Consider the following 25,242-nt stretch of genomic DNA (forward strand, 5'->3'; position numbering starts at 1 on the left):
GACAAGAGCTTATCTGTTGCAGAGAGCAGTTAACTTGACATGACAACTCCTGAAACTGTGTAGCTGTCCACATCTCGGCATCCATCTGCAGTATTTCTTATTTATTTTCTGGTGTAGTGCTTGTTTTAAATATAGCAAGCACAGCTCAAATAAAAATTAACAACTTTTTAAAAAGTTCTAAGGCAAACAAGATCTAACTTTTTTTTTTTTTAGCATTTCAGCACATGGTAAAAAAAACAAAAAGTCTTAACTTTTTTTTTAATGCTAAGGTTTCTTGAAATTATTAAAATGATTAGACTGATTTTATCTGATTTTTTTCATGATGTAGTATTGCCTTATTCTTTATAGCTCAGAGGTTTAGTATCTTGTCAATACATGTCTAGAGAGAGATTAAAGTATAATCCCACTGTTATCAAGGGTTCGTGATACAGGGAATGATAGAGTGAGATCTGTTGTCCTTTGCTTGTGCCTTGGCCAAAACTAAAGTATTGCTGTAAAAGCAAGAAAAAAATGCTGAAGGCTTGCAGAATAATCAATAAAGAGCTCTGAGTTTTCCACAAGACGTGCACACCTGGATTTTCCCCAAATCATTCTAGGGAAACCCCAGTGTTGTGTAACAGTAACATAATGTTGCTGAGCTGTGTTTTCCCGCAGTTGCGCTCCACCTACATTTCTAAGTAAGAGCACAGAAATGAGGCAGAAGCTGCAGTTTTACAGGATGATGTTTGCTCAGTTGCACACCCACACACAAACACACATTCTTGCAAGTGTGTGTATAAGCTTTGTGTCAGATTGTGAACGTGTGTTCTGACAAAAACAGCTCCCCCGTGATAGTCTATTTTTTCTGTCGCTTCTTCTGTTTGCTCTCTGACAGGATTGTGTGACCAGCTCCAGATGTTTTGCTAATGAGCTGGGACATTAGTGCCTCCCTGTCAACCCATGTACTTTCATTTGGAGCAACAATGCCCTTTTTCTTCTTTTTTTTTTCCCTATCTCATACGCAGACAAAACTCTTTTGCAATTACAAATATATTCGACCTCTACAGATGAGCCTTTTGCGGTGCAATTTACAGTAAAAGCACAATCTGTACAGGCAACTAATTATCCATATAGTCAGAGATGCTTGATGAAAGCAACTGCAAATAATTTTCTCACAATACATCAAACTTGTGATAAACGGTTTAGTGGTAATGCACTAGTGTGTTGAATACGTATGTTTTACACTTTTACTCTGTATAAAGTGCATGGACAAATATGAAATACATGCTAAGAATGAAATCTGTATTACTTACTGTGTGTGTTTATAGTATGAAAAATGATATTGTAAGCACACATTTAAATTACGGATATTAAAAAATAAATAATTAACATTGATCAAAAATGTTACCAGTCTGCACTGAAGCAAAGTTGTCACGGCTCAGTGCCCCCAACTTAGGCTTCAATTTTTAGCATGCCCAGTTTTCTAACGCAGAACTGACTGTCACTATTCATCTATACACTGATTACACATGACCTTGATAAAAAAAACAACTCTTTGTTTTCACTTACCTGATTAAAACAGGCTAATAAGCACATTTATGCTATTTAAGGACGAGAGGCTTCCAGTAGTGGAGGCCATGACATATATGCATGGTTTTGATGTGCACAAAAGAGTTAGTGGCATGAGTTGGCATCAGTGCATGCAATGCTTTATCCAATTCTCCTAAGAAAAACGAAATGTTTGACAAGATCTATCTGGGTTCTGCTTAAGCCGGGCTGTTCCAATGGACCAAGCTTTATCATTGGGTGTGATTGACTCTACTATGAAACTTGCTTTATTTAGTGAGCTTCTAGTTCAATCCAGCACTCTCAAACTCTGCAATGCCTTAGTAAATGGCACATGGACAAATGAGGATAAAGATGGAGCACACCATGATGAAGAGTAAATTACCTTTATTGCCACTGGGAGGGCTGATTTGCAGATATTACCAACAAAGCTCCAGTTCTCCCTCCAAGAGTGATAGTAAGTCAGCTGCAATGGTGAGGTATTTTAGTACAAAGAAAGGTTGCTGAGGGAGAAGCAAGACTGAAAATTGATCAAAAATGACAGGTGAAAAGGAATGCAAAGTCATGTTGCTATAGCAACTAGCCATGTAGCCAAGGATAAAAGCTGGGGTTGTGTGCTGTTCCTTTCCTTGTCTCTTCCCTCGGAACGGCCGCTTGAGCACCTTGCATGAGCTTTTGGTAAACAAATACCATTTCAAGTATGCAGTCCATCTGATGTGGCCGGTTCAAAATTTATTTATGCAGGTGGAGTAGCACTTGAACGCAGATCAAGAGCTTTCCTGAAAGAGTCCGATTCCTTTCCTGAATGGATCACATGCAAAACCTTCCATTTGTATGCAAGATGCAACAGTAGTTGAAATATTATTTCTAGAGGCAACTGCCTGGGATGATGAAAAATGGGGGCAGGAAGACTCCTGGTTTCTACAGCAGCAGTACGGCACCTCGGCAAAAAACGTGACTCTTCCAATATGGCCCTAATGAAAACAGTATTACACTGAAACACGGCCACTAAGGATGATTTGTCTTTAGCCTTTAAAAACTGAATGACTCATGGCAGTGTGGCTCTTAATTTGATGACTCACAGCTCTCTGGCCCAAGGTACAGTTTCTCCTTTGAGAATGGACATATTGTGGGTTTGATTTGAGACTTCACTATGAGTGATATCCCAAAACACAAGGGTGGGACTCATTACTTTTTGCCTGCAAAAAAACAGCATTAAATGCTGGTTTGGAGCGCCGACTGCATGTTCACCACTACCTAAAATTATGAGAAATTCAGAAAAACATAGATATAAACTTATATATGTGACAGTCAGTGATCCTATCACAGCAAAAACGTAATCTTAAGCAAGTTAAAATATCCTTGATTTTAAGAAAAAAAGTCTAATTTTCTGTCTTACCAGAAAAAGAATCACAGCAAAAAAATCTTTTAAATAGAAAAATAATCTTAATTGGAGAAAATGTGCAGATTTTTTGAGTAACTTAAAGAAAATATGCAAATCAGGTAACCATTTTTGAGTAATATCTAAGGGGTTTGTCATTCTCACTTATATAATTTTATTAGGAAGAGTAAACGGGACTTAATTTACTGTTGTAAGGCAAATCTCACAATTTCTGTCTGTTTTAAGTTCAGGCTATTGAATGCCCCCCCCCCCAAAAAAACCTGACCGATTACCTTTTGAGGTTTACCACATGATGGGTTTCTTTTAACTGGTTTACTGTTTAAGGGTTCTTCCTTGGTACATGCATAAAAACCCAGACAAGTGATGTCAGATTGTCAGATTTCAAAACAGGAGAAAAGCAGCAGTTATGGATGCTAAAGAGCGACATGACAAGCATTTGTTTTAGTCTGTTTCAGAGTTTGAAAGATCAAAACCAAAGTCCCTGAAAGTTGAGTCCTATTGCTTTAACTCTGCTTGGTAAACAAGCTTTCTTTTAAGCCAAAAAAATATATAATATACGCAGACCAACCTTCAAAACCATGGAATCAAATCAAATCTAATGCACCCACCCGTGTAGATGAACTGAGCTGAGCATGGCCAGGCAGCCATCTTGCTCAACAACATCTGCGGCTGAGGAATCCTTTGATGTGGCTGAGCAGCACCCGTCTTTACATCGCACATCATGCCCCCCTCTTTGCCCCTGACAATCAAAGGCTCATCCAGGTCGTTCCCTCTGAACCAGCGGCAATAATGAAATGGAGCCAGAGCCTGACACCAGCAGAAATCCTCTGTACTAGCAGTCTGTGCCATGCTTGGTATGTAGGGAGATGATTATGCACACTCTTTAAAAAAAAGGGCACAACAATCAGTTCTTCAAAAGAGCTCAAACTACTGTAACACTTAGCTGACAGGCTAACAGAACAAGACTTAAGGCCATGTCCAGCTGTGAATATGAATGCCTGAGCCAATGCCTTGTGCAGCAGTGAGCTAAAAAAGTAGCCGTGTGATGACCAATCTGGGAGGCAGCTGTGGAGTAGGAGGCTGAAGGGATTACAAAGTGTTGAGTTTAATGATCTACACAACCTAGATTATAGGAGAGGAAAGGAAAAAGCCGATAGACAGCAAATGAGGAGGGATCAGGTTGTAAGCGGAGGTCCTCGGATTTATTGTTGGAGGTCACAAAATCCTTTTGCTCTCAAGACAGTCGAAAACATGTAGAAATCAGTTCCAAAGAAATGGTTAGGGGGCAAAGATTTTAGCTTAAATAGACCATCGATTCAGTAAATTCAGTAAATTCATTCTGCGGTTTCCAATGGTTACTTTTTAAAATTAAAAGCAACTTAAAAAATATTAAGGGCTTTCAAAACTAAATGCAGTTTATTTAGGCTAACCATCAATAGACTATAGAAAATGTGAGTTCAAGAAAATTAGAAATATTTAAGCATGATACCGTAGTTAAATCAAAATTGTTTTCTTTCAGTTCAAGATAGTAAAATCCAACAAATAACTTAAAATGGCACAAAAGGTTTAAAAAAGTTTAAAAAAGTAAAAAAGGCACAAAAGGTTTAAATAAAAACTAAGCCCCCTTAAAACGCAAAACAGAAACATTATGTAAAGTTCAGAATTACACAAAAAGGCCCTTTACAGAGAACATGAAGTAGATTAACGATTTAACAATGTTTATTTTAAATAGAGATTAATCAAGTCAGCTGTTCCAACTTTCATTGATTACTATTTTATTGATTATAAAAGACTGCACTGCTGAAAGTTGTGTGTTGTTTCAAAAATGGCAAGAAAGAGGAAACTATCAGTGGAAGAGAGAAAGAATGCCAAAAAATGCAAGTCTTTCTTGTTTTTTAACAGAAAAATTGCAAATAGAAAAACTGAAAATATTTTTTTCATGATCACAAAGTGCTCAGAAACTGGGGGAAATTCTGACAGGAAGAGATCTGGCAGACCCAGAGTGAAAACTGAATCAGAGGACAAGTTCTCATCTGCATGAAAAGCGACTCCTGGAACAGCAACTTTAAACAGCTTTATTGTGAGCCAGTCGAAGTTTTTACTGTGTGGAGACTTCCAGCTGCTGGTTTGACAGAACAACTAGCGGCAAGGAAGACAATGCAAAGATGTCAGAATAAGAGAAGAGCCTCATCTGAAAACATCACCACTGAACTACTGGTGTTCAGGACCAATAAAAATTTGAAATGTTTGGTTCATTAAAAAGAATCTCAGAAGGTTTTCCAAAAAGATAAAGGATGAAGTCCAATAAATTCACCTAGACTACATGTTTCAAACTCTGGACCGGGGGCCAAATTTGGCCCTCAGTGTAAATATAATTTGCCTGCGAGACCGTATTGAATGTGCATTAGAGCTGGCCCACAGTATATTGCTGTTGATGTGCTCCAATCACATCGGAGAAATTAATTTCACCCTCTAGAAAAATGTCCAAAAAAAAGATGGAAAACAGGAGATTTCAAGACAGGCCTGCTAAAATACTAGGTTTTCCTCAACTCAGAGCCTGACCCCAGACCAGTGTTAATTTTTACAAATAATTTTAATTTAGTTTTAGTCATAGTCTTGACTAAAACAAGGGTTCGTTTTAGTCGCAATTCAGTCATGATGATTCTATTAGTTTCAGTCTAATTTTAGTTGACTGAATTAGAGTAGAGATTCTACTCTAAAAAATCTAGAGTAAAAGGTAAAGCATTTTTATGAATTTTACTAAATTATGAGCATATGAATAACACTCAAAGACTTAAATAATTTGGAAAAAAAAACATTTTATTTCACTTTGCTTTCCAAAGTTGTCATTTCTGCAAGTTCAACATCAACAATCTAAATAAATAAACACATTCAAAGAAAATAAATTATAATTCAATCACATTTATAATACATGTCTGAACTTAAAAAAAGCCTTTGTTACGTTTTCTAACATTTTATGAACAAAAGTTATTAGGAAATGAAAATAAAAACTTTTAGTACAACTAATAGCCATAAATGAAGCAGTCAGTCCTTTTTTTGGCCATAAATCAATCCCAACAGACATCTTCCGAGCAGCAGCCAACCTCCTCCTGATTTTTTGTTTAAGATCTTCATAGTATTTGTCTATCGGGTTACTTAGTTTAGTTTTCTTGGGAACAGTCAGCGTTTAATCAATTGTCTCCATCATGTGAACAAAGTCTTCATCTTCAATAGTTGTGATTAGTAATCATGTGCTTCCAATCCATTTAGCTATTGCTTTTCCTTTGCTTAGCTGCACTTTTGAGTCACTCTTGAATTTTAAGACACTTTGAAATGCAGTTGAAATACTGTGTTGGGTAGGTTTAACCTTCTTGGTACCCAGTGGCCCACTCTCATCTTCCAGAGGCTTCTGCGGCTGTTTAAAGAATTGGGGGGTAAAGGGGAAAAAGTCAGACTTTTTTCACAACACGTACTTCGGCTGCTAAAAGGTTTTAGATTATTTTATCATTGCCATGACCACCGTAATTTCCGGGCTATAAAGTGCACCAATTTACAAGATGCTCTCATTACATTTTTAAAGGATAAACAATCTTGAACATACATAAGCCACACCTATCTGTGAGACACATGTGCCCCCATGTACATCAATGTAGCAGAGAGCCACATGGCCAATTACAACTCTTGACAATCTCAGACAATATCTGTAGGATTTAGGCCTATTTATTGGAAAATATTCACAAACAGCCAAACAGCACGGACCTGACTTCTGCTCACAGCCCCCTCACTCATGGTGAGGAACTTTACACCCACGATTCCCAACTTCCCATGAGTCTTAGGGGCTGAAGGCGGGGCTAACCCCCATGTCGCCACATTGTGTTGTAGATTGAGGATGTGTATGTTCTGCAGTGGAAGGAGGGGAGAGCGCATGTGCAGCGCAAGAGGAAGTGAGAGCAAGAGCAGCGAAAGTGTGTTGGGGGTGTGCGTTTATGTTTGTTATACAGAATGAAAGAGAAATGGATAATAAATGAAGGTTTGCCACAGAAGATGAATAATTCTTTATGAACCCACTCTGGAGGCTCTGAGAGTCCGAACGGGGAAGTGAACAACCGAAGGAAGATCCTCCTCCGGCGGAGAGGAAAGAAAGAAAAAAAAGTAATCGCAGGAAAGGTTCAACACATGACATATCTACAAAGAAAGATGGTACACAGAAAGAGTTTTCAAAGTTGTAATAATATACCAGTGCCTGTGAGAGGTGCTGGTGTGTAGTAACACAGCAGCAATATGGTAGTAACAGGGCTGGTAAAAAAAAAAAACGTAAATCATGGTAAAAGTCACTGAGAGTAGCAGTAAGTTATAGGCGCGCGCTGCGCAGAGGCAAACGCTGCGCAGTGCGTACGCCGGAAGTTTTCTTCCATAACAGTGACACACCGTAACATAGCACTAACAGGGCCAAATAAACACATTGGGTCTGATGGCAGCAAAGGGATTGTCGGATGCAGCCAAAATAGGGTTGAGCATGGGGGTTTCTTTTTGTTCTACCATGAGTCAGGGGTATGTCAATAAATGGGTTTGATACTGGAAATGTCATGGTTTCAATTTGTTGTGTCTTGTTTTTCGCTTTAGTTCTTGTCCTGTCTTGTTTGGTTCTGTTTCCTGTTTTATTTTGAAAGGTTTCCTGTCTTGTCATGTTTCTTGAGTTTTACTTCCTTTGGTCCCCATCTGCCCTAATCGTGTTCACCTGTGTCTTGTCTGCCCTGTTTGTATATAAGTCTTGTCTCTGCCTTCCTCCTGTGTTGGTCCATTATTCCTGTCTGGTGTTCATGTCATGCCATGTTCCATGTTTCTCGTCACGCCACGCCACAGTGAGTTTTTGTTCTGACATCCTCCTCTGCAGCGCTTTTTGTTTGTTTTTTGTGAATTAAACCCACTAGCCCTGATCCTCATGCCTCCGCCTCTGCATCTGGGTCCAACCGGCTCTCGAACCACCCTCCACCATGACAGGAAAGGAGATTTTGCATTGAGCTTCTCTCATTGCCTCCTCTCTGAGACTCTTCAGGTTTGAGCGGTGTATGGATCACGGATAGTTCTCCAGTGCAGCCAGATGGTTGATTGACGGCTCAGATGACTGACAGCTTGAACCATCTGCTTGTCGTAATGCTTTTTCCAGTGTCTGTTCATTCTATTCATTCTTAAAGAGGGAATTTACTTTAAACTTGCGTCTTCCTCAACACATCTGTCTCACGCATACCTTTTCTGCTTGAGCGCCCCCTAGTGGCCGTTAGAAAAAATGCATACAGTATCTGCATCATTGAATAAGTTTCAGGGTTGAAAGCGTGTCACAAAAGTAGCGGTTTATAATCCGGAAATTATGTTATTTTCTTTCACGAAGAGTAACTTTAACTTTGGAAGAATGCACCAAGACGCTAGTAATAATAGTGTTTGCATGCTTACCTTTGCGTGGATCTCAGGGTGGCTTTTCTGCAAATGTCGCTTCCAGTTTGTTGTGTTTTTGCCTGTGATGGTCGCTCCAAACAACGTCCACAAAGACTTATTGATGGTCATGTTAAATGTAAAAGGTGTTCATATGTCTGCTCTTCTTTCTCTACCCGGTGTAATATGCCTTTTTTATACCTAACCCACAGAAAAGCAATTCATTAAATTAAATTAGCGTCTTCCCAGGCCGATTACAGAAGCATGGCTGGCCTCACTGCAGGACTTTGTGTTCTGATTGGATCGCTTTGCATTTGCTCCCGCCTTTCTCCACCAGTAATCGTTATGATTGGATGTCGTCATCAAATGGCATTTTTGTTTCGTTTTTATTCGTTGACGAAAATATCAATATAGTTTGTTACATTTTTCGTGTCTAAGATAAGGAAATTTTGTTTACTTATCGTTTCGTTTTCGTTCAGGGAAAAAAGTTTGTTAACGAAAACTGACGAAAAAAATGACATTGGTAAACTTGCATCTAAGAAAAGATGCTAGGTATCTGGCTTAGACCACTGTGCAGAGTAAATCAGAGTTTAGCAAACTGAGCTTGTATATCTCAGTATATCTCAATATATCTGTTTCTTATGCACTTTTTCTACTGCAAGGCATGGTCTGTTAATAGTTGAAATGTTGGATTTTTTATTGAATGGAATCATTTTTGGTTCTTTTGTTGTTGGCTTTGAAAAAGGTTACTTTAAAAGGGAACTTGAAAGGATTTATTGAGAGACATACTTTATTTATTGAATTTTTTAAATAAGGAAAGAATACCACTCAATTGTCCCTTATTTCAAATGTATTTTTTTTTATGTGTTTGTCATATCAAGCCTTGGTTGTTCCAGATTCTCTGTTTAAGCAAAATTAAAGTTTGTTTCCATATGAAAAGGTTAAACATTAAATATCAGTTGGGGTTAATTTTTCAATAAATATTGAGTTTGGCCGGTGATGCTATTCACTGCACACCAACAAGCAACGTTTCTTGTGAACAAGGGAGAAACAAACGTGATGGAGAATTGCCACCATCCTTATTCTCAAAGGACTGCTTCTCTCCTTGCTCCTTCTATTGAGAATACAAGTGGGAGGTTACAACTTACAGGCAGAGAAACTAAGTTGAGAAGTTCATTAAGGGTGTCGTATAATGAACCTTTTGGGCATGTTTTCAGTTGAAACAGCACCCTTCCTTATCTGCAAAGGACAGTGTGTCGAAACTCCCCCATACTAGTTTGAGGTAAGAAGCAGGTGATAAAACACAGATCTGTTGCTAAAAAGGTAAACTGCAGCTTGAGTTAACATTTAAGAATACATTTAAACTATGATAAAAATAAAATCAATTTCTTTCGTAGATGATTAGTGAAAGAATCTAACTACCACAGCATTCTGCAGCACTCTGCAATTTCATCTGGTAGGCACTAATGTTGATCAGGGGCTCATCTTATAACAAGATAATGACCCAAAGCTCTGCCAGAACTACCCTGAGGACAAAAAAACAAGATAGTAAACCTGAAAACATGGAGTAGGCAACATTCTCTGGACTTGAACCCCACTGAGCTGGTCTGGGATGAACCAGACAGATGAGTGAAGTAAAGCAAACTAAAAAACAACATTATTTATGCGAACTTCTGCAGAAGGCTTGGAAAGAATTCACAGAAGAATATTTAATTCTGCAGCAGATAGAATACTATCAGCGTGTTAAGCCGTTACAGCTGTTTTATTTGTATATCTACAGTAAATAAGAAACTTTTTTGTTAGTAAGTTGATTTATGTTCTTTTGACTCCATTTTTTGTTTTGGTTTATGATATATATATATATATATATATATATATATATATATATATATATATATATATATATATATATATATATATATATATATATATATATATATATATATATATATATATATATATATATATATATATATATATATATATATATATATATATATATATAGTCTGTTAGCAAACCATAGTGCAGCAAAAAAACATCAAATGACAGATCATGAATTATAGGTCAGACTAGGGGAACATATGGGGCTCTACTTTAAAAAGCTGGGGGCTTTTATATGCCTGAAATATATGGCTCATGATGAATTATTTAAAGAAAAAAAGACTATAGATTCAGAAAGGTTTAAATAAATGCAATATATTGTAAAAAGTATAGCATGAGCAACAATTACTATGAGAGAATATATCTCTCTCTATATAAAATATCTATTATCTCTGAAAAAACTGAAAATTTGATTGTGAAATATTTGATTAAAAAAAACAGGATATAAAAAATGTTACCAGCTTTCCAGGTTGAACGGTACTACATGAATTAATGTTAATATTAATACATTTTTATACTGTAATACACGATGAAGTGTATGCATCTTAAAAAGAAAAGCAAAACCAAAATATAAAAGTTCAAATTTGATCAGTTCTGAGTAGACAATGACTAACAATGCTTCCAAAAAATATTTAAGCTAAGAATAATATTGCAAAACTGCTTAGACAGAAATCCTAAATACAAACTTTCTGTAAATAATTATTAGTTATCCTGTATAGAAAAACTACAGATAGACGTTGTTATGAATAATTTAATAAAAGGAAGAAAATATAAATGTGAACATTTATGCACAAGTTGCATTTTGACCTTAAGGACAAAAGGAAAAGAAAAATTAAACTTTTCAGCATCAAATATCGCTGAATGCAAAACACCGAACACTGACATCCCACTGTGAAAGCTTTCAGCAGGCACACATTACATCTATTTTATAGCTCTCCAGTTAAGTTCCTCTATTTCATATTTCATAAAAGCTAAATGGGATTCTATTGAGGGCTGAGATAGGATGTCGGGCAAGAGGCGCAGCTCTTCACTGCCTGCAGAGGGGTCTGATTGTTTATTTGCATTTGCTGAGAATGTGGATGGGCGCCTAACGCTTTTGCAAAATAGCAAATGCTATTCGAATAGTTGCATCAGCTACAGACAAAAATATGACAGAGATACGCAGACATGTCAGCTAAGCTGTTGCAAGAGAGAAAGAGAGCGATGGATGCAGAAGAGTAAGAGGTGCTGTAGCCCTACAAGCTCGGTGGTCGACTTAACCAAAGGCAAACACTATACTTAAGGAAATGGAGTATAAAATGCATTCAGACATAAATGTTTTATTGTGAGATTATACAACATCTGTACATACACTTATCCGGCCATGGTTTATGTGGTGAGCTAAAAGGCAAAGAGTGAATAATGTAGGGAAAAAGAGAGGGGTGTGAGCAGTTCTGTGCTACCTTTGACAACAATAACAATCAAAGCTGAGCCAGAAATATAAATATAGATAGATAGAATTAATTGATGATTTCATGTCAAGTGACATGAAATCATTTTTTATTGTTGCCGGCCACACATTTTCGTTACAGCTCCTCTTTTGGAAAAATGCACCAGAGATATAGCAGGAAGCAATACCATATGGCATTTAAAAATAACATCAGAACAAACCATAATTTCGTCAACATATCAAAGTTTGCACGCGTACCTCCTTAACTCCTGTTTGTCATTTGTTTGACCCCTAACAATCAAACAGTGACAGGAAAGTCTGGGGGAAAGGACTTCTGCTACAGGGAAATCTGCAGAAAACTAGACTGTTCAATTGGACTATTTAGTTGATGGTATATAATCACCTCGTTTTGTGCATTCGTGTGTTAGTGTGTCATGGGATTAGCTGTGTACAGTTTGTTCAAGAAAAAAGGAGAGAAGCTGTCCTCTTTCAGTAAAGAATGACTATTTTCCCAAACAACTCCACTGATGCCCTGCCATTTAGAATGTCCAAATAACAGTGTTGCTCTTTAGGCCCCAGTCATAATTGCCGTAATCCAGTAATGGCCTTATACATTCACCCGTCACTTGGAGCTGTGGGGCAATTTAACCCTTTACTATATACGTACATAGAAGAGGGTGGCTATATATTTTTGAATGTTGTGAACAGCAGTTCCTGCAAATTGAAGGCAAAAGGAAAAGTAAGTTCTAAGCTTTTGGTAACACCTGCTCCTTTTTTGCTCTGGGTAGATAGAGATATTTAACAAAAACAACAACAACAAAGAAGTTGTATTGTAATTTAACTTAACATGATCTAACAGAAATATCAAAACTGCCTTTCAGTCAAGTTTGCAGGATTAATAAGGGTTTACCTCAATTAGAAAACACAAACAATCCAGGCAAAGGATGGGTCTGCCAGCTCCAGATCAATGATGGAAAATGACCAAACAAAACAAGCCAAAAAAGGCTAGATTGTGAAAAGAGTGATGGCTCAGTGTTTTCCCCTGGCTTAGACTAAACAGAAAAACTCTGGGGATTTTTGTTTTGCTGCTGAACAAAATCATTGCAAAAGTGTCAAAATGCTCAATATTAGAAAAAGATCATGTTTAAATTGTTTACTTTTCTTTGACTAATGTAGGATTTTTTTGGTTAAATGTAATTTTACATTTATAATTCAAATATTTTTAATTTCTTTTGACCATTACAAGAATTTTCACTTAAATTTCCAATATATATGTGTTTTTTTGCCAATGCCCAAACCCTTAAGTAGAATCTGTTACTGAAGCCAAAACTCCAGAGAGAAAAGTCTTCAAAAGAAGAAACAATTTTAATTGGCATATATGATTTACTTACTTTTAAAGGGTAAAAACTGCCTTTTTTTTGGTTGTTTACTTAGATTGTGCAAGTTAACGTATGTGTATTAGCGTATATGTATTAGCACCCAACTTATTCGTGTTTGTTAAGAACAAATTTGTTGACTTAACTAACTACCAGCTGGTATTTTTAGAATGAAAGGGAAAGGTTTAATAATTCGAGTGGTCTGTGGTGCAAAGTCCTTAAAAAATACAGTCTCAGTTGTTTGAGAGAGTAAAGTAAATATCACACAAAAAGATTTAGGAAAATTAGAGCAGATGTTAAAATTTCACAGCATGCACGGAAGAATGGACAAAATAATTTGAATTCCCTGTTTGCCTTTAAAAGATGATCAACTTTTTTCACAACACTGCATTATTTATTACCCTATGAAAACTTTCCCTCAACTTTCTAAACCCAGATTACATAACCAGTTTTTGCATCTGTGCACTCAAGATTTCATTGAAAATATGATTCTGCTGCTGTACTCAAGTACCTTGTTAGTAACTCCAATGAAAGCCAAACAAATACAAACTTTAAGTTTGCGTTGCTAGAAATTGTTTTAGTAGAACTACTCTAGAAACATCCTAACGTCCAACAAAACCAACAGCACCACTTTTGTCTTATTGTAAGACACAATAATATGGAAATTCACACAAACACAGAATCTCAGCGCTTCATGATCATGCATGGGAAATAAAGAATACTGCAGTAAAAGGGATTGAAAAATAGACTTGTTCCAGTGGTTTCAAGGGCAAATGAAACATGGAAATGCAGCAGCCTTTCTCGGATTGACAGTCACCGAAGTATAACACCGTCAAAGCGTGACCATGCAAAGAGAGAAACATCTCATCAAGCTTTTCAATATGCAAATGACCAAGGAAATTCCCTTACTGACTCTAAATATGTTAATATTGAAACTGAACGGATCACAGGAGTCAATGACTTGAATAAACGAACAAGTAACAGTATGAGCTGAATTGTGTTTGTCATGGGTAACCTCAACATAAAAGCTGAGTATTTAAAAAATATATGGAAGATTTCCAGCTGCCCAGACCGTAACCATGGCAATCCACATTACCTACTTGGTTATTTTGCCTCTCTTGAGCCAAATGAAAACAGCTTGAGAAAATGGAGCTAAGCCAGCCTCTGATTTGCACCACATGTACACTGTCATGGAGCAACAGCAGTTATTTTGCTTTTATTTTGTATCAACAGACAGCAGTTTTAATGTAAGCCCCTGGTTGCTGTGCAGTGGTTTAACAGTTGCAAAGCTGGTCTCAAATTTCAAACTAGCTAAAAATCCCCCAAATTATTTTCCTTTTATTTTCTGGCTCTGTTTCCTCTTGACACTGGTAAGTTCATCTGGTAAGAGTATCATCAACTGAGCTGCAAACTAAAAGACTCCTCAAGGACGAGGCTCTCTTCAATAGCAAGCACAAAAGTACTGATAAATAATGGGTCCAGTTAAGACTTCCTTCATTCCTACCCAACATGCCAACCAGAAATCTACAAGTAATTAAAAAAGAATACATCTTAAAAAATATTGATACAAATCTCCTGTTGCCTATACAATAATTGGAGTGCATATAGTTTAATAGTGTGCATTTAAGCATTAGTGTTTTCATGTCAGACAATTACTAAATGTAAAAATATATGTTTTTAAAATGTCAAGAAATTTGTTACAAGTCAATGACTTTCTTTTATTTCATGTATTTGTATTTTATTTCTTCCCTTTATGTACAAAGCCAGAAATGAAGAAATGTATTAATGTAAGCTGATTGATTTGGATTTAAAGAGGCATTCTATTTTCTTAAAAAAAAACAAAAAAACACAACTCTACAGCTTTTTTTATGGCATTCTAAAAAAATTGAGATAGCAATTTACATTTATTTAAATAAGGCTTGTGAGTAAAGTCACAACCTTAAGTTCAACTTAACACACACAAAGATTGAACAGTAGATGCCTTGAAGCAAGATTATTACCGGTAGTTTCATGAAACAAAAGACTATATCCATTTTGGGCCACTGTCTGGTTAGGGGGACGATTCAATTCTCTTAAGTCCAGGTACATATAATTTTTTTGATTAGTCATTGGGTCATTAGCTTCAATCTGTATAATATGATGTTATACACCATTTATGTTTTTGCTGTTATTATTCTGAGCATATAATTATCCTGATGCAACAGCAATTCACCATAAATTCAGGGGAGTCGGCTTATCTGCATGACGTTTAAGGCTTAAACTATACTTTTATGAAAGGAGACAAATTAGTTTTGTGCCAGTAGGTGCATGTGTGCATATGCCCTCATTTATCCATTCTTTTATCTGAGCTTTGAACTATATAAGTATGAGTCAACACTGAGCTTTAGGCAGGATAGTCCTTCAACATTGATTCTATTCTTCTGCTTTTTAAGCGCTAAAACTAAATCCATCCAGTTTATTTCATGAAGACCCATGACTAAGTGCTATACCACTGTAGCAGATAAAAATGTAAAAAAAATGTTTGCTGACCTATTCAATGTCGCTAATTTACAACGTATCATTAAATCCAGGACTCTACTTAATTGATTAGTGGTGTAACAACGATTCGATTCATTTCATAATCTGTGGTTGCTGATACAACTCACCCCAAATTTAGTTGAACTTTTTACTAAAGTTTAACCCACTCTTTGAAAATGGAACATTACTAGAACATTCTACCACACTGTATGGTCACATGTGTCTGCTAAATTCAAAGAGTTCCACACATTGGACTGTAATAATGGCTTGATCATATTTTGCTGCATCACATGTGTGTTGTCCGCTGTAATGGCACTTGATCATTTTTACATTATAGTAAAATAAACCTTATACCTCAATCCAAATGGTATTTTTCAATATTTATATAATTGATTTGTTGCTATTTATTTATTCATTTTATTTTTAAACAATTTCAAAAGAGTATAGGTTGAAATCGATTAACAACATGCCTCAGACAGATCAATCTGGTTGAAGGAAAAGAAAACACACAAATGGTGCAAAACGTTTCACTTCCACAATCAATCCTTCCAGACGCATTAAGTTGGGGATTGATACAATTGATCAATTCATCAATTAAGTCGAATAATTGCAACACTCTTATAATTCTGCATCACTTTTAACGGGAAAAAACATTTACAAATATTTTTATGTAGTAGGAAATAAAGTCAGGTATAACGGAGTTAAATGTGTCATTGCACCTTTTTTTTTTATGACTATCTCCCGTCATTACATCTAGATGTGCAGATAGATAGATGAGATAGAGTAATGAAATTAAAAAAAGGACAAATGGAGAAAGAAAGCTCAGTTATAATCGTTACTATCAACAAGTTATTTTATATATTTATTATTTTCGAGCAATATGGAGCCATTTGTTTTTAAAGACGCTGAACTCAAGAAAATGTACATTATATGCAAGTAACTTGGTTTACATGGCAACAGCCTTAAATTAGCCCTATAAAGGGCCCTCTTGTGGACCAGTGGGACAAAGGTCTTTTCATGTGGACATCTTCCACTTCAGCAAAGAGCCAATGAAAATGCTTTGTTTTTATGTTTGGCAATGGAGCCACCTCTCTGAGTAACAAGTGCCTGTGGTTCTGTATTAGCCAGCAGTCTGCTTCTCCTCTCTTTCCATTCATAGCAGACAATCTGCAGAGAGTGTGGACAGAGAATAATAACATTGAGCACACACAACAACTGCTTCTCTGGGAGAGGGCCCCGGGGAGCTTTTTGCAGTATTTTGCAGTCAGCCTTATCTAAAACATCATTACCACCCCATTCACGGTCCAGTCCGGGAGTACGGACTGGCTGCAGAGAGGAGGCTGTTTAATAGATTGTTCTAATGGTTGTTTTCATCATCAAATCCATCAAAAAAGTTGTAAGCTGTTTTTAGATTACAACTAAACAAATATATATATTTTTTTTATTTTGGAAAAAAAATGTTAAACTATTTGACAGGGTTTGTAATAAAAAAGCCAAACTTCTTTACTTCTTTTTACAATTAAAAATTAAAATATTTGTACTTAATTAAATCATAACTATAATTTTCATCTACAAAAATAAAGCAAACCACATAATTTTTTTCTTTTAGCTCTTTGTCGCAATCCCCAGTTTTTTAATTTTCCAATTTCTTCCAGCTTCAAAATTGGAAGAAAACAAACATGAATTTTGTCTTAATACTGTGATTTGCATTGCACAACTTTAAAATTAAAAAAAAAACAACCACTACCCTGTCCATGCAAAAACACAAAAACTCAATGATCTGAGTAACTCTCCCAAGCTGTAATCCAGCCATGTAATGAAGGCTGTAAATCAGCACCTTGGACAGTGCTCAGCAGACTGAAAGAGAGAGGGGGAGGATGGGGGCACTCTTTCAGCATACGAAACCAGTGGACAGTGACAACCTCTGCTGTCCTGCATGGTACTGATGACTAAACAGAGTAATTCAGGTTGCTGCACAGCTAGTGAGGGGGATGAAGAGGTTGGTGTTTGTGTCAGTGTATGAAAGAGGAACTATTCTGAGATATGCTGCAACTGCAGAGTGACAAAAAGAGAGAGATAGGGAGAGAGTGACAGAAGACATGACTAGAGTTAGGTGTTGGGAGGAGGTGGCTGGGGACGCTAATCCACTTTTTGACTCATCCACTTTTGGCTTTATACAAGTTTCATGCGAAGGTTTCAGCTCAGAGTTGAATGTCCGGGGACAGACAGGAGAGTTAAAGATTCTGACATCTATACATAGCTGAAGAGGCCATTAGCAATTGAAACACACATGCACACACAGCCCTAATACAAATACATACACACACACACGCAAAGACAGTAGCATTAAGTTAAATATTCATGTCCTGAAAGCTGGTCTATTTTTATCATTAAGCCTTTGCATGTAGGTAAAGCAGCAAAGTGATTGTTTTCTCAGCTTCTACCCATCTTTGCTGTGCATTCCTATGAGCCCTGGGATGACAACACACTGGTGGGAAATGAAGAGTGAGGGCGAAGAAAAAGTGAGACACAAATGTGGAGAGCAGAGCTTAAAAAGAGGGCAATGAGAGGGAACACAGAGAAATATGCTGTCTGTTCCTTGTTAAAGATTTCTCTGCACATAAGGAGGTGTCTCCATTGACGCTCTTACTAATAACTGCACAATTGTTCCTATTTTTAGAAAATTGAGCCAGTTATTTGGCCTGGCTTTAACCTAGACTTTCACTATAACTTTGATTCAGTTATCTTTTACAAAATCCTGTGTTTTTCTACAACAACAGGTTCAATGTTCACTTGGGCTGAGATGGTACGTGCTGTCTAGTGTCACACAAAAGAGAGCTCAGCACAAAGCAGCATCCTGAAGTCTTTCTCCTGGTTGCCTGCAGAGACTGAAGAGTGGGGTGAGCGACAGGGATTGGACAGAGGGCTGATTTTGACAGCTGGGGGCGATGGGATTAGCAGCGACAGTGACTCGGTTTCAGTAAATGTGAGTAGCCGTGCGCGTGTGTGCGGGCAGAGCATGTGTGTATGCGTAACTGCCCGTACCACAGTCCGGAGTGCCATATGTGGCAGGAATATTTCTTTCAACCATGAAGAACAGAGGGGGCATTAGATGGCTGTGTCGCTAGTCCTTAAGCACACATGCAATTTTACTTATTGACATGTGTGTATTAGTGGGAATGTGTGCATGCACTGGACAACGCTGTAATACCCTTATGCTCACAACCCATCGTATAGCATGAGCACATTACTATTCCTGTCACAACAGCCTTGCAGTAGAAGCAGCAGGCAAACAGGCCAACCACTGTATTATGTTAAACTCACACACCAATGAGCTTTGCTGCAGTCTTCTTGTGTGCTTAAACCTACGCTGTGTGTGTTCATGTGTGTGCTTTTTGCTGCTACGTACAGTATATTTAGTCTTCTTTCATGCTTTTGCGTGGGCAGGCACAGCATTCCGCCTGTATGCCATGCATCACCCAGCGAAGCCCTCTATTTATGCGTCTCGCTCATGTGTTTGAGTGACCGCATGACACATCGCATCACTCACCCTGGCTCTGCGCTCCCCCGTCCCCCTCTTCTGCGTCCGTCAGGTTGTTAAGCATCCCAGCTTGTCTATGCTACTTTTCTGCTGCGGAGCGATGTCACTGATCGAGCTCTCTGCGGCTCTCCCTGCGTTGGCCGCACTGTGATAGAGCCGCAGAAATAGCAGAGAAGCGTTGCAGGAAGAAAAAAAAAAGGCCAGCCGGATCCTCCTCACTCCTCTTCGCTCCTTGCTGCCTGTAGGACGCAACGAAGAGAGGCAGCGGAAAGGAGGGAAGGATTTTTTCCCTGCTCTTCGGATCCTCCTCTTGACGTCTCTTCTCTAGCTTGTAAGCGTGACTCTCTCTGTTGCTCTCTCTCCAAAAGGAGGAGGGAAGAGGGGAAGCTGCAAGAGTTTTTTTGGATGATGGAACGCCTGAAAGCTGCACACTTGTTCTCCTTCTTTGCCAATTTTTTTGTCTCTGCAACTCCTTATTTGTCTTTCTTACTGTCACTGAATGCAAAACACTCAATCTGCCTTGCTTCGATGATGTTGCTCAGTCATTATAAATGCCTACGCTGTTCCATATTCGGGCAGTTGTCCAATTCACTCCCTATCTTTTTGTCTTATACCTCTCTGTGCTTCTCTTTTCTCATCAAAGCCTCAGACACAGAGGTGACTGAGGAAAGGTGGTTTGAGTGGTTGTAAAAGCAAGCACATGGCATTCCTTCTCTGGCTTGGTCCTTTGTCTGATTTTCAATACCTGCTGGATTTTCTTCTTTAATATCAGTGCAAACAGACTCAATCTTTGTTGTAAGAGAATAAATACAAAAAATCATACCAACCTCAGACACATGTAGTTGTGAAAAAAGACAGAGTTTTGTGTTGAGATGCGCAACATCAGAGCACATCAGCAAGTGGTCGGGTTTGCTTTCTTATTGCAGTAATTTTCTAGTTCGATCCACAGAATAACATTGATAAAACATTACTACAGAGGAGACGTGCATGCTTTAAGGCAGCAGTGCAACAGCATTGCAGCCTTACTTCTAGACCAGACTCATTTTGATTCATTTTTGATATGGTACACCATGTACCCAGGAGCAAAGATGTGTGTAGCACGAGGACACAACGTGTGTCGTTCAGTGTGTTTCATGAGCAATGATTCTATAAACGCAATTAATCTGGGCTATAGCTGTGGGTGCAGCTGATGTTGAAAAGACATTTAAATAAACAGAGAAGATGTGAAAATGTAACTGCATGCACAGCATTTTTTTTAAGATACGACTAACCACGACAAAGAGCCAATACCTCGAAGCTTAGAGATGTTATTATACACGGATCTTTGTGTTTTCTTTCTTTGTTCAGCAGTACTTAGATCGTGGAAGAAAAAAAAAACCTGCAAATTGAATTATGGTACTCGGGGTAAGAAAACTTTGAGTTGGCACAGCACAACTATTCAGCATGCTGTGTACTCTGACTGGTCGGTTCATATAACAAAGTCATTTTTTCAAGAGTGTGACCTCACTTCCACATCAATGGCAAATTTTAAATAATAAAGTCCAAACTGTTTAAATTTAAGCAGATAGTGAGTAGACAATTAGTTAAAATTGTATGCATAACAATAAAACGCTAAGTGAAGTTGACTACAAAAACGTGGCATGACGTAAAAACAATCATGAAACAAGTCCCCTGATCATAGTCAAAATGTATTTTTGTTTGGAATAAATAGGAGAGCTAAAATATTTGTTGATTTGGATGATTGGACCATTTGGCATTGTCTGATTATGTGGCTAAAATGAAAATATATAAAGATTAAAAATGTACATGCGGACGCTAACACAACTAAACTTTTTCTCCGTTTGTAGAAAACAATAGTTATTAATTCAATGTTGATACTTTTGGCTTGGGGAGTTATAATATTGGGTTATGACCTGACAAAGCTTTGAGTACTTTCTCAACTGCGCTTTAAAGGTAAACATGACTTCCCCTTATTACATGATTGTAGTATCTGTCATTTCTCACCAAAAAATAATAATAATAATTTTAGGATTACAGATATGGCACGTAAAAAGTGTTCATACATCCATCCATCGTCCATGACAGACACAAGTCAGACTTTCACATTTGCTGCACCAAATGAAACGGTTGGTAAAAAATGTGTGAGGAGGCAGAAGAATGAAACAGATACGAAGAGAGCAACCACAATAATTGTATATTTGCTGTGCTAAATGATTAAAGATTAGGTTTATTTATCCCCAAACAAGATGACATTAGTCCTCAGAGTGCCAAATCTCAGCAACATTTATTGATTAAAGGAAACTCAAGGAAGGCACTGAGCCAGGCTAACTATAAATCTTGGTTTTATATTCATGACAAATGTGACATCTTGTTACACAACACTGATCTTGTAGCAAAGCCTCTTGAGAAAATGGAGTTCTAGAGCTGAATCTCTGTGGACTGTGACCCATTGAAACCAACAACATGATGAGAATGATCTCCATAGAAACTATAACAAGAACAAACACAAGAAAACTATTTAACATGCTTTAAAACCAAATGAAAATGCTACATCTCAAAGTTCACTGATGCAACAGTGAGCGGGTTCATTTTGTATAGCTCTGTCAAATTTCAGGTAAACAATACTGGCATAGTTATAATCAGGGCAGCTGGAAAAGGGACTATGCAAGAAAAGTGGCCCACATGAACTGACTTGCAGGAGCTAAGGGACCGGATGGTGCTGCAACTTTATATTTCACAGAAGGAAAAAGCTGAAAACACTCTTTGATATAAAAAAAAGCAAATTTAAAACAGAAAACCTATGAAAAACTCAATTTTAGAGCTGATAAACTTTGGAAAGGTTATTATAGACTTGACTATGAGGAAAAGGTGGCGTATTGTAATGCATGTATTTCAATTGGCTAGAATAGCATTGGGAAGTATTTCTTCCTTTCCTATAGAGAGTAACAGTCAGAAACGTCTATTTGAAGCATTTTGGCAAGGCTGCAAAAAGGCTGACATACTACTGAAAGCTGTAATGAATAGACACTGACCTCCACATATAAATGTATCTTTGGCTTCATGTCACATATGAAAGCAGAGGTTGTAAATTCTGAAAACATAGGATACTAAAGGGGAAACTCTTGTTAATCTGTCAGAGCTTATTTTACCGTAGTTACAACTACAGGGTAGAGGGAACTTAAACAATTTTCTTTATTTAGTTTAGCATCAAGGAAATGAAGCAAATTTTATATTATAGTAAGTTCTCACTGCTGACTCACTCCGCCATCTAAAAGTCATTTTAATTCTTAAGCCGTGTGGCTTGATGACAACCCATCAGTATCTCCCCAACAATCAGATTAGTAGTAGCCCTTCTAACAGTGGGAGAATGCCCAAAGGAAATACTTGGAGTCTAGATGGAAGGTGCAGTTCAACCAGCATCCATTACAATGAGAGTGAGTGCTTTGAATACAAACTAAAACAGCCTCTGTATCTTCCAAAAGCATAGAAGTGTTGCAGTCAACATGAAAAAAAAGAAACACAAATGGAAAATACTGTTTCTAAGTGACTAGATGTTTTAGCAGTGTTTAAATAAGAAGAGTAGGCAGAAAGGTGAGAGATACTGACAGTGGAGTATGAGCATTTTATTACTGTAGATGCATGAGTCATATTTTTCTGAAGTTGTTTTCGTTATCTGTGTCTGATTACATGTGCCTGAGCTGGCATTCAAGCATGACCTTTTGTTCCTCTGTAACATTTTTGCAGTGCTCCTTGTAACAACTAATCACCTTTGAGAGAGTTGTTCTCAAAAAGGGCTTTGAATTTTAATTTTCTAGGGTATCACTGCAAGCTCATTTGATTGCTATGGTTTTCTGGGAATGTTTGTTATAAAACTGTTTAAAAAACACAGAGTTTCCTTTCTATGTCATTACTGTTACTGAATATTAAACTCTGTGATCATAGACTCATAGATGTCACCAGTGAGACCGAAATAACACACGTTCTTCGGCATACAGTAACGCCTGGACCGTTTACATGATCAATTTGAAGCTTTCTCAATCTTTGTGATAAAATCAGATGATTTACGTCGCTTGCATCAGCTCTTCATCACTGTAATGTCTTGTAAATCAGCGCAAAGCTGCTTTTTTCCCTTTCAGAATCCACAGGAATTACTTCAATTGTGTACACAGTTGAAGAGTTACGGTAGATGAAATAATGTGGCTACTGGAGCAAGAGCTCAGGTGTTAAAGGGTTAATTAAAAAATGCAAACCAAACACAATTCTGGCCAATCTTGTGCTAAAATGTCTCTTCCTGTTAGAAGGGGAAACTGGGCGGGCTAACTACAGAATTAGCAATTGTGATTGGCAGAGGGCAGTGCAATCTTTCACGGTAGCCGATTGGAACCAATGCATTTTTACACACAAGCCAGGGCCCTCATCCCACACACAAACAGTTCAAAGAAGTTATAGAAAAGGTGCGTCCAAAGCAGCCTGATGGAAAATTGACATTTAATAGATGAAGATAAAAGCACAAACTTAAATGAATTGCAGTCAAACGCAAGTAAAAGCATGTAGAGTGTACATGCACATTCTTTTCAAATTTTCATTGACGGCCAGAAAATAAGTAAGTGTTTGATTTGCACTAAAAACACACTTTAAGCTGTTAAAATGTTTACATTTGTTGTGAACAAAACACTTACCACAACACAATAAATAATTAAGGTTATATGCAAGTAAATGTTTATTTCTCTCACTTTAGTTGAAATGAAAAATGATAAGAAAAATAAATATTTTGCATGTAGATGGTTTTTCTTTTACAGTAACACAAATAGTTGTTTTTCCTGGCAAGTAGGTAATTTTATAATAGAGCAATTCAGATACTAACTCAGTTACTTTTTTGAACGAGTGGTAAGCAAATATGACTACTTTTACTAATTACTAATTTAAAGTAATATTGCAAACACTGTCTATTAGCAAAGTTCTAGACAAAGCTTCACACTAGCTTAAAAATTCAAAAGACAATAAAAACGAGGCAGAGCAACTCAGATATTACATCCAGTAAAAACTTCCAAAAGTTCAGATTTCCATTTAAATATGAAATGAACAAGGATCATAAAGGGATAAAAAAAAATGAAGCAGATCAGGGAGCAGAGGTTGATTTTATAAATTGAAAAATAAAGTACTGACCCTGCACAGACACATGGTTTAAATAAAAAAAACGAGATTTCTACGATTAGTAAAGACGGCCCCCAGAGACATTAATGCAATAAGATCTTTATCCACGCTCAGACCATACTTTTTTTTTCAATTGTTAATGCCCCACCCTTCCACAAAGCTTTATGAAATGCAGCTTGGTTTTGTCAACAAGATTATGAAAAAAGAAAAAAAGCAGCAATCAGATAAACTACTCTGGCTTTGGTCCGTCTCTCCTCAGCATGGAAGAAAGACTGTGAGCTCTCCAAATAACTCAGATACGCAGTAAGCAGGATTTTCTGCGCTCCATTGCAAATGGGAGAAAATCTGACAGGGACCACAGGAGGAGAAGGTGTGGGACTAAAAATACTGAGAATCAACAATCCAGAGCTACAGATAGTGTGGGCAAAAGGTTAAGAGGTGTATGCATGCAGGTTGGAACAAGTGGAGGAAGGCTTCCGGTGGCAAAAGAGTGCCAGCAAGAATGAAAGGAGAAGTGGAGACCACTGTGGTCAGAGCAGCCATGTTGTTGGATTAGAGAGAGTGGCTTTGAGAAATAAAGAGGCAGAGCTGAAGGTGGCTGAGATGAAGACGTTGAGGTTCTCTTTTGGAGTGACAAAGATTGATAGGATCATGAAGGAATACATCAGAGCAACCGCTCATGTTTGATAATTTGGAGATAAATGCAAGAGAGCCAGAAAGAGATCTACTGGACATGTTAGAAGTGGGGACAGCGATTGTGTTGGTAAATGAATGCTAAAGTCTGGTAGCTTTGTTAAGCTTCCATCAAACTTAAAGCAACGACAAGGTTTTTTTCACAGTGCATTACGATATTTATTCCAGGTTTTTCTTTTAACTATTTTTTATGGATTAAAAACTAGAAAATAGAAAAACGAACTACTGCACATTATTCAGTTTGAGGCCCAGATGACTGCAGATAACCACCTA

The 25,242-nt window shown here is 37.4% G+C and overlaps 1 protein-coding gene across 2 annotated transcripts in view; it reads right to left on the reverse strand.

Moving 5' to 3' along the window:
* The window catches only part of LOC101165388 (solute carrier family 12 member 5), a 148,137-nt gene that overhangs the window by 75,474 nt on the left and 47,421 nt on the right, over positions 1-25,242 (reverse strand). Inside the window, exon 1 of one of the 2 annotated variants that reach the window (XM_023954950.1) lies at positions 19,132-19,470. The exons of the other annotated variant lie outside the window; for it this stretch is intronic. Coding sequence (XP_023810718.1) covers positions 19,132-19,186 — 55 coding nt within the window. The 5' untranslated portion in view covers positions 19,187-19,470. Of the gene's footprint in view, positions 1-19,131; positions 19,471-25,242 lie in introns of those variants that run through there. 2 annotated transcript variants of the gene reach the window in all.

Source organism: Oryzias latipes, chromosome 5, assembly GCF_002234675.1.
Source record: "Oryzias latipes chromosome 5, ASM223467v1".
NCBI classification, from domain to species: Eukaryota; Metazoa; Chordata; class Actinopteri; order Beloniformes; family Adrianichthyidae; genus Oryzias; species Oryzias latipes.